The 10814-nt window shown below is 44.9% G+C and overlaps 1 protein-coding gene across 1 annotated transcript; it reads left to right on the plus strand.

Annotated features, from left to right (window-relative positions):
* Nucleotides 1-3724: 3724 nt before the first annotated feature.
* Nucleotides 3725-4843, plus strand: LOC118747642 (homeobox protein cut-like). Its single transcript, XM_036481691.1, has 2 exons — nt 3725-4125; nt 4378-4843. The coding sequence occupies exons 1-2, from the start codon at nt 3725-3727 to the stop codon at nt 4841-4843; spliced, it is 867 nt and encodes a 288-aa protein (XP_036337584.1).
* Nucleotides 4844-10814: the final 5971 nt, after the last annotated feature.

Below are 10814 nucleotides of genomic sequence, written 5' to 3' on the forward strand. Positions count from 1 at the left end.
GTTCGGTGTTAACGCGCTAGAAAATACATAGATCTCAAAAGTGATTGCCTGGTTAAAAATTAAATTGAAAATTTTTAAAAATGTTTGAGCCATCGCGGAACCGATATAAAACACAATACATATAGTTATAGTATGTACTAGAGGAATAAAAAAAATAAAAGTAAAATATTTCAAATGCAATTCGTTGGAAGTGCAACAGTGGAATTTCTCATAGAGATTGGCACCAATTGTGCATGGAAAAAATTTCCAAGAAATTGTTGGAGAAAAAAATTGCAATTAATCTCAGCTATTAATTGTGCATTTTTTCACGAGAATTTGTGGCATTAGTGAAATACGACTTTTTATTAAAAGAAAGATTGTGTTGCTCTGATCATTTGACTAGCAGTGAAGGGCTTGTAAGCTACTTATATTCAATTAGTAATTCAAAGAAAGCATAAATAAGAATATAAACAGTCATTTAACAGCATTTTTATTAAAATAATATTTTTGAAGAAGCAATTTTTTAAGTGCTATACATATAATACTTTTTACACAATTGACGTTGTGTTGAAACAAATAATTGTGAAAGAAGTGTAAAGCATAATTAAAAAATTTTTGTTTTTGTTTAATTTGAATACAAGCAAGTTGCAAACCAAAAAATAAAAATAAAAAGAAATAAAAATAAAAAATAAAACAAAAACTTAGATACTAATATAAAGTGATAAAGAAAACACCAAAAACGCGTTAATATATTTTTTCTTTTAATTAGCGATCAAATCTTTACTGATCGGTCAATAACATCAAAACATTAAATAGAAATTATTGAAAATTTTATTAACAACTCAACTACGTTAGTTGTCAACGCTGGAGCCACTCAAATCTCTCAAACACACATTGAGCATAGAATGCAATTTTTACTTTTGCATTTCATCCACTTCTTAAAGTTATGGATCGTATTTGAAAAGTTTTCTATATTTCCTTTTTATGTTGAGCGCTAAGACATTTTGAAAATCTAAAAACCCAGACATCATCTCCCAAAAAACTAACACATATCCACAAACAGGCAAACAAAATCAAACGAATCACCAAAAAGTACTACATACTTCACATCATCCACTCGCATCAATTCGCTGCATAAAAATAAAAAATAAAAAAAATTGTAACTTTAAACGAATAAATTGTGAAAAAATTGAAAATAAATACAATCAAAAAAATAAATGTGAAAAGGTACTTGCAACGTGACCGCAACTCTGATGCTTTGTTTTGCTTATTTTCCTTGCTCTTTTTCACCACACATGCGCCTACTCAGTCGTCGATCGTAGAACACTTACTTACTTGTGTTAGTACATTAAAAGATGCAGGCAATTGTAGATTGTAGAGTTAGCAGAAGTGTACGACTGGGTTTTTTTGTAGTTTTTTTTTTGTTTAGTGCATAGTTTGATATACAATTCGCAGTGTAGTTTTTTTTGTATTGTTATTCGTTCCGCGTATTTAGAAATAGTAGTGCATCGCTTTTTATAGATTATACCCTTTTCTGTATGTAGAGTATATTTGTGAATGTTTATTTGAGTATTGGCTTGGTGGCTTGGGCTTGATCAACTGCGATCGACTGTACGTGTAGGGGTTTGTATATGGCACGCTTACTTGGAATTTCATACTGAAGTAGTCATAATGAAGGCTTATTCAAAAAATTAAAAAAATGTTTTCGGACAATTGCAAATTGATTCTTGTGACTCCAAATATTATTTCTTTACAATTGGAATTAGGAGGAGATAAATAACACCGGCACACCCAAAAAAAAACATGTGGTGTATGCTTTTAATTTTTAAAATTTTGAGGGTGAACTAGTCAAACGGACCTCAGTGGGTAGTCTGGTGAAAACCATGCACCACTTAAACACCAGATTTGTGAGGTCTTCAATTTCTGGGAGCTTTATTGAGAAAATACTAGTAATTTTCTCTCTTTTTTTAGGCTACAAGCCCTAACACTCAGACTAAGTTCGCAGTTTGTGTTTTATATCAAAGGGCAGACCTATGCGCGAATTGATCTCGTTAGTCGCTCACGCTTGCTTAGAAGATATATAATAACCGGTTAAAGTACAGACAAGTGTCCTACAAATGCTGATCTTAGAGTTGGTAGCCAAGTGGGTATTGCCACCTTTTCTGAAGCAGATTCATGAAGAGACCATTCGGGTTCTATTGGCAGACATTTTGTGCTCTGCTTTGCCAATTGATCAGTCAGTTCTCTGAATGAAAAACAGCGGGCCTAAAAGTATACAACATGGAACAGCAACAGTTACAATGTGTAATCAGTCAAGTCTGTCCGTATGAGCGGCATGTAACTAGATGTTGCATATTGTTAGGCGCGTGTGTTACTATTTTGGAGATTTTTGGCGATCAAATTTAGGCATATAAGGTTCCCCTAAGCGAAGCAATATGATCCAATATTAGTCACGATTTCTGTAACATTATTCTAAATATGTAAACTTAGAGATCGATTTTTAAGCCTGTTGCAAAAGTAGTATTTATATGTATCAGGACCAGTAAAAAGCTGATTTTGTAAGGGAAAACACTTAGAATACATAGCAAGTTATATCGAATACTGGAGCTCACTAGTTATGTGCTTATCGACGTTGTCAGATAACGGCCGCATACGCAGTCTAAGCATTGCAGTATATGTAAAAATATAATAATAGACCTAAAGTTTTAGTGAAAGTACAACTACAAGACGGTAACTTTACTTGAGCTATGGTTTTCTCATAAAAGTTTGCAGTCAAATTGATCCAACTTCATGAGAAATTTGTATTTTACCAACCGAAATTCTCCTTCTCCAAATGAAGAGAGCAACGCTAGTTTTTAAGTGGTTGACGCACACACCTCCATCTAGAGTGAAGTTGAAATTGTACTCTAAAATAAGTATCAGAATTTGAGAGAAAAAAGAACGGTTTTAGTAATGAAGTCTTTCGCTAGCATGGGCATAAGCATTAGAAGTTATACATATAAATTAAATCCAGCAATGGATTTTCATGTCAAGAGTTGCGATTACGTCAAAACACTTACTTGCTTTTCGATTCAAAAGAAAAAGTAGTAAGTAATTTTGTGTTAAACATTACTGGTTTAATCAGATTAAGTTCGCTAAAATTTCTTACATACATACATTTTTTCTAATATTTGAAGTAATTGTAAAAGTATCTATTTCGCGAGAAAAACTTTTCACAGCTTTTCACAAAACCACTTACCTTCATACTCAGCCATTAGCATTGCATACATAAAAACAATCGCCATTCATCAGTTTTTTTTTTAACTTTGATTAATGTTTTTTATATTTGAAACAAAATGATAGCACACAATCCAGATGTGACCAAAATTGACTTCAAAATCAGCTTAACTAAATACAGTTGAAAATAAGAGCCAACAAAACTTAAAACTTAAAAAGTGAAAGTGTAAACAAAAGTGAGCGAAAAATAGCAGCGCACACATCCCCAAATAAAGTATATCCCTAAAAAATGCGTGAATATCGTAGGTGTATACGCAACCTCAATTTTGGAATACAACTAATTCGCGCGCGTCGCATTTGTGCAGCGTACATTGGCGAAACCTAAGCCAACAAGCGAAAAAAACACAACAACAAGGGCGCGCATAAAATTAACAGTAAAGTGCATAAAACGGTGCCAATTGGTGAAGTAGCGCGCCGTGACAATTGCCGACGCCGTCGGTTGAACACACCAACCAACGCCAGCGGCAGGATGTCGTCGCAGACGAGCGCTTGCAACGGCTTCTTCCAGGAGCATGCGAACAGCGCGTTGAATCAATACTTCCAGCAGTTGAACTCGAATGCGGCCGCCGCAGCTGCAGCGGGCATGAACAGCAGCAACAATAGTGACAGCAGCGCCAATGAGGGCAGCGGCAGCGTGACCAGTTCATCGCTGGATGGCAACCGCAGTAGCGCCAGCAGCATTGATTCAACGAAATCGGTGAATAGCAACGGCAGTGGCAGCGCAAATGTGCAGTGGAATAGTATACAACAGCAGCAGCAGCAGCAGCAGCAGCAACAGCAGCAACAGGCGCAGCACCAGCATCAGCAACAGAATCAACATCAGCAGCAGCAACAACAGCCGCAGCACATGCACCATTCCCAGCAACCACAGCAACAGCAGCAGCAGCAGCACAGCTCACATCAGCAGCAACAGCAGGCGCAACAGCAGCATCAGCAACAACAACAACAACAACAGCATCATCATCAGCAGCAACAGCAACATCATCCGCAGTCTCATCACCAGCACCATCAGCAGCAGCAGCAGCAGCAACAACAACAACAACCACAACACACTCATCAACAACAGCATCACCAACAGCAACATTCGCATGCCGTCGCCCATAACCAACTATCGGCGCTAAGTCAAACACTGGCCGCAGCTGCCGCTTCGAATGTCTCCGCCAACACAAATCCGCACTCCATTTTCGGCACCGGCAATTTCCACTATAAAACAAACAACTCCTGGACAATACCGACACTCTCCTGCTACCAACGCCTCTACAGCGAGAACCAACAACACTATCATCGACAGTTCGCCGGCAGTGGCGGTGGCAATGGCGGCTCCGGTGGCGGCACTGGAGCAGGCGGTAATGGCGCTGACACACCGGTGATTGGCAGTAATGCCGGCGGTGGTGGCAATGCTGGGGGCAGCTGCAACGTAGGCGTCAGTGCGAATGCCGCTGCAGCAGCCACAGCCGCCTCAGTGCAACATGTTGCCAACGCTGTAGCAGCGGCCGTGATGGCCAACGAGCAGCATCAGAGTCACTTGAACAGCTTGAAGGCGCGCTTCCAAGCGCCCGGCGGTAATGCAGGTAAATCGGTGATTTAATTTCAAGCGTATTTTTTATTGTTTCTCTATTAAAAGCCATTTGGCAAGGAATCAGCGATTCAAACTGACTGTTCGCTAGCAGAACGGGCCAAACGCTTTTCATATTTTGCATTTTGAGTTTTAAGTTCAAAGCGATTAACCTTCGCTCAAAGTGCTCAATGCCAGCACACCGCAGAATTCTAAACTATTTATTTAAAGTAGTTCGTTCCACTCTCTGGCATTAATTTCTTGTGAATAAGCGCTCATTTGGTGTGTCCGATCTGTTTACGATCAGTGCGCTCTCCTATTTGCATTGACTGGATACGTTGACTTCACAGTCGCGGTCACTGCCGACGTTTTAACTTAACTAGTGTTCGCCCAGCGGTTGAAATTCAACCGATAAAATTAAGGATAGTTTATGTAAGTTGAATGAGCTAAAATAACATTAGTTGGAATGGGTTAAGTGGAGGGGAGTTTAGCTTAGTACTTGGCATAACATAACATAACCATAACATAAGAATAAATAACATAACATATGAAGCATAACACACCACAATACCCCCACCCGGGTGGGGACTTTGATTCCCAGTGGGAACGGTCACCATAGCTGGGCTCTAAGCTACCGGGGGGGTCGGCAGGTCGCGGATAGCCGGACGGCCTGTAGTAGCAGGTTAGTTGCGAAATAAGGTTAAACGAATAAGCAATCCCCGACGATGAGCAGCAGGAATAGAGGACGCGGTATAAAAGCCAGCAAGTCTGATGAAATTCCTGTGATAGTGGCGAGTGGACTCCGCCTCTTTGAAATATGTGTCCCCCCTCATCATACATATGATGAGTTACAAAAAAAAAAAAAACCCAGGCGCGACGGCTTCCATATTGGACGGCTTCCTGGTCAGCGTTTGTTCACCATGTTAGGTGCGGCTGATACAACAATCCAGACCGGTACGCGCTGCGGCGCACTGGGAGTCCCTCGAAATCCCTACAGCGATTTCTCCGCTGGCGGGGTAGAGACGGTGATGTGAGCGTGCTCTGCCGAGGTGTCAGCCGCGGTGCGTATCAGTAACCAGCCACTTTGGTCCCTGGTCAGGGAGTGTGCATTGGACGCAGGTGTAGTAGACCGCGTTGCCCCGGGCGAGCGCCAGTCCGTCCGTGTTTTCCGGGACCGGTAAAGCGAAGGACAGGCCTCAAGGAACTGGGGTAGGGGCATAGTCCCCGAGGGTATACCCGTTCCTGTCTATTTCGGCCCGCCCCCCTGCACACGATGCGCTGGCAAAAACAAAAGAATGGAATCCAAAATGAGAAAAAACAACAACAACAACAACAATGTAAACGAAGTCAGCAGCGGAGCGAAAAACCTGGACGGCAGGGGCTGCAAGGTGCTTGGGGCAGACCCGTCCCAGGGAACACCGACTGCAGAAACTGACCCGTTCAAGCGTGCGTCAAGACTAGTTCGGTCGCCTGTAAAGGCGCTTAGCGTGGAGAAGCCGGTACGAACGAGATCGTCGCCACCAGCACTACAAGACAGCGAGCCTCAAATGAAGGGAGCCAAACAGAACGGAGACTACATGTCGGAGCTCGGAGATGCTATTAAGAGGCTGACGGAGGCAATGTGCCCGCCACAACGCTCAATAAACAATAGCATGCGAGAGATACTCAGCTCACTAACAAAGCTGCATGCGAGTGCCCTGGAGGAGTACTCCAGAATAAAGGCAAGCAGACGGAGTATCTTCAACATACCGGTGACTGCTGAAACCCCGAAAAGGCCCCGAGATGAAAGCCAACTAAAGCGTAGGACGCCACCCAAGAAAAACAAAACCACGCAGGAGGAGGTGACCACCAACCCTGCAACCAAACAGAGTAAGGTGGCGCCAAACGAAAATTCCGGCAAGATTAAGGAGAAGGAGGTGGAGAAAGAAGGAAAATGGGTAGAGGTCCAACGCAGGTCACATGGCAAAAAGAAGATGGCATACAAACCACCACCACGGCCAGATGCCATCATTATAGCTCGGACGGGAGATATGACCTACAGCGATATACTAAGGACCGTAAAAAAGGAAGAGGCGCTGCAGAAACTCGGCGAGAGCGTATCACGCATCAGAAAGACGGTGAAGGGTGAAATACTGCTGCAGCTTAAGGAGACGCAAATGAAGGACACGGGCGAACTCAAGAGCAAAATAGGTAGGCTTCTAGGGGACCAGGCACAGATCAGAGCCCTAACCCACGAGACGATGGTAGAAATCCGTGACCTGGACGAGATTACCACCAAGGAGAATATTGCCGAGGCCATCCGCAACCAGATAAAGGAGCTAAACCACCTTAACGAGAGTGCGATAAAAAGCATCAGGGCGGCTTATGCGGGCACACAAACCGCGGTGGTAAATCTCCCAGCGCAGGAGGCAAGATTACTTCTTGACGCGCAGAAAATAAAGATAGGATGGGTTGTGTGCAGAGTAAGGGAGAAACCGAACCCCAAAAAATGCTTCAGGTGCCTGGAATATGGCCATATAGCGAGAGACTGCAAAAACGCGGAAGACAGAAGTCAATGCTGCCTAAAATGTGGAGAAAATGGACACTTTGCGAAAGCCTGCGACAAAAAGCCACACTGCAGAGCATGCAAAAACCAGGGAAGAAAGAACACCGAGCACCAGATAGGTAGTTGGAGGTGTCCGCTATACCAGGAGGCGTGCAAGAAATCAAGAAAATGAGAGTCATGCAGTTGAATCTCAACCACTGCGAAGCAGCGCAAGAGCTGCTCAGGCAAACGGTGTACGAGGAGAAGGTGGACATAGCAATAATCAGCGAGCAGTATAAAAATATAGACAGTGGAGCATGGATATCGGACCTCACAGGCAAAGCTGCAATATGGACATGCGGAGGAAAAGCTTTCCAAGAAAAGCCGCTGCTTGGTAAAAGCTACTACACACGAGCGAAGGTAGACGGTTTTAACTTTTATAGCTGCTACATACCACCAAGTATCCCACAAAATGAATACGAGAACATCCTAGACAGTTTGGTTCAAGAAGTCCGGACCACCACAATGAACGTTATAGCAGGGGACTTCAATGCATGGGCAGTGGAATGGGGTAGCGTCCACACAAACAGGCGGGGAGATGCACTACTAAAGGCGTTTTCGGTACTTGATGCGGTGCTTCTGAATTCGGGGAACAAAAATACCTTTGAGAAGAATGGTCGAGGCTCGGTGATTGACATTACTTTCGCTAGTAGTTCCTTGGTGCGCTCAACGAGCTGGAAGGTGTCGGACCTCTATACGCACAGTGACCATCTGGCAATCATGATGGAGCTAGGGAATCGTGCACAGAGCCGACAAAGGGCGATCACCAGGAAGGTGCAAACGAGGGGCTGGAAGGTAGAGACTCTGGATGAAGAGCTCTTCAGACTCGTGCTGGATGAGGAAATGGCCACTGAGGATAACACTGAGCTCCAGGCTGAAACACTGGTGAGGCACATCAGTAAAGCCTGCGACGGTGCTATGTGCAGGAGAAAACACGGCTCTCTCAGGCAGCCGGCGTACTGGTGGAACGAAAAAATCCAGGCCATAAGGGGTGAGTGTCATAAGGCGAGGCGGTTGTGTCAAAGGAACCGTGGCTCGATGGAACATGCCGTGCTGCGCGAAGCCTTCAAAAAGAAGCGAAGTGACCTTAAAAAAGCCATCAAAAGCAGCAAAACCAGCTGCTTTAAGGAGCTCTGCGAAAAGGTGGACGAAAACCCATGGGGTGATGCCTACAAGGTGGTCATGAAGAAAATAAAAGGTGGTAAAGGCCAGGCACCAACCTGTCCCACCCTCCTAAAAGACGTCGTGCAAACTCTCTTCCCTGTGCAAACGCCAGGAGGTCGGCGACCGCAAGCGGAGAAACCCGAGGGAATGGAAGCACCAACGGTTACAGACGAGGAGGTGGTCCAAGCAGCAGAAAGATTTGGTAATGACAAAGCGCCAGGCCTAGACGGAATACCAAACAAGGCTCTGAAGGTTGCCATCAAGCACAACACGGGTCCGTTTACCGAACTCTTTACGCGGTGTCTGCGAGAAGGCGTCTTCCCAAAAATCTGGAAGAAACAGCGGCTGGTCCTACTGCAGAAACCAAACAAGCCGGCAGGAGAACCAAGCGCATACCGACCTCTCTGTATGCTGGATACGCTTGGTAAGATACTGGAGCGATTAATTTGTGTACGGTTGGAGCAGCACCTAGAGGAGGAACTGCCGGGTCTCGCCGATAACCAGTATGGATTTCGAAGACAGAGGTCTACCATTGATGCAATTAAAAAGCTCACCGATGTCGCAGGCAAGGCAATAGAAGGAACAAGATGGCTATATGGCACGAAGGAATACTGCGCGGTGGTGACATTCGACGTAAAAAACGCCTTCAACTCGGCATCCTGGCCTCACATACTAAGTGCTCTGGAAAGAAAGAACACGCCGCCCTACTTGCTAAGGATGGTATCCAACTACCTATCTGACAGGCTTCTGCTGTATGATACCGACGAAGGCCCCAGGAAGTACTTGGTGACGGGTGGAGTACCACAGGGCTCCGTACTTGGGCCACTACTTTGGATTGTCCTCTATGATGGAATTCTGAGACTGCCGCTGCCAAGGGAGGTACAAATTATCGGATACGCCGATGATATAGCAATAACAGTAGTGGCCAAAGACCTCTACCAAGTTGAGAACATCTGCAACAGCACGGCGCAGCAAATAAAGAACTGGCTCGCTGCAACGAATCTCCAACTCGCAGGGCAAAAAACCGAAGCGGTGGTGATCACAAGCCGAAAAAAGATGGAGAGCGTTACGCTCAACATCGATGGACATAGCATCAAAACACAGCAGTCGCTGAAATACCTGGGTGTCATGATAGACTCGAGATTAAGCTACAAGGTGCACATTGATAAAGCTTGTGAAAAAGCGGCAAGAGTGACCACGGCTCTAACAAGACTAATGGCTAACATCGGCGGACCGAGTCAAAACAGACGAGCGCTTCTAGCAAAAGTGAGCCAGTCCACACTAATGTATGCAGCACCCATCTGGGGACCCGCGTTGCAGCGCAAGACTTACGCGAAGGCGGCAAAGTCGGTGTACCGACTAAATAGCATCAGGGTGACTAGCGCCTTCCGTACTGTGTCACACGAGGCGGTCGGAGTCTTAGCGGGCATCATGCCCCCAGAAATAATGGCCATGGAGCTAAAAAGAGTCTTCGATAAGTCCCGAAACTTAGGCAGGTGCCTGACAATCGAAGAGCGAAAACAAGAGAGGGATGCAAGTCTAAATGAATGGCAAAGACACTGGGATGTGACGACAAAAGGGAGGTGGACGCACAGGCTGATCAATAACATAAAAGCGTGGGTGGAGAGGAAACACGGAGAGACCGACTTCTACGTGACACAGTTGCTGACGGGGCACGGCTGCTTTCGAGAATACCTGTTCAAATATGGGCATGATGACGGGACAGAGTGCTCATTCTGCGGTAGCGGCGACGAAAACGTACTACACGTATTTTTCCACTGCCGAAAATACGAGGCAGATCGCACAGACATAGAGCAGCTGATAAAGGAGAGCATGACGCCTGACAATATCGTGGGGCACATGATAAACTCAAAAGCGGTGTGGAGCAGAATTAAGGCGTGGTCCGCAATAGTCCTCCAGGAGCTAAGAGCGAAAGAACGACAGCGCAGTAGCGAAAAGAGAAGACTGAACGAGAGATAAGCCAGAAAGGCGTGTGTGAAGAGCCAATTGGCAAAGCTACGCCTTGCGACGTAATACCTAACGGCGGTCCCGCAAGGCGAAACACAAGGCTTCAGACGTCGGAGTTAAGGGTTTAGTACGTAGGCGCGCTGTCTCGCAAGTCCTGAATTATGTGATAACATAGTCTGGGCGTGGTCCCGAATGAGGTGCACCCTTAGCGGACAGGATGACGAATCGTGCATAACATCTTTGGAAGATTCCCCCTCCGTTGAAAAAAAAAAAAAAAAAAAAAAAAAA

This window comes from Rhagoletis pomonella, unplaced genomic scaffold (assembly GCF_013731165.1).
Source record: "Rhagoletis pomonella isolate Grant_MI unplaced genomic scaffold, Rhpom_1.0 Rhpom_scaffold_00012, whole genome shotgun sequence".
NCBI lineage: Eukaryota > Metazoa > Arthropoda > Insecta > Diptera > Tephritidae > Rhagoletis > Rhagoletis pomonella.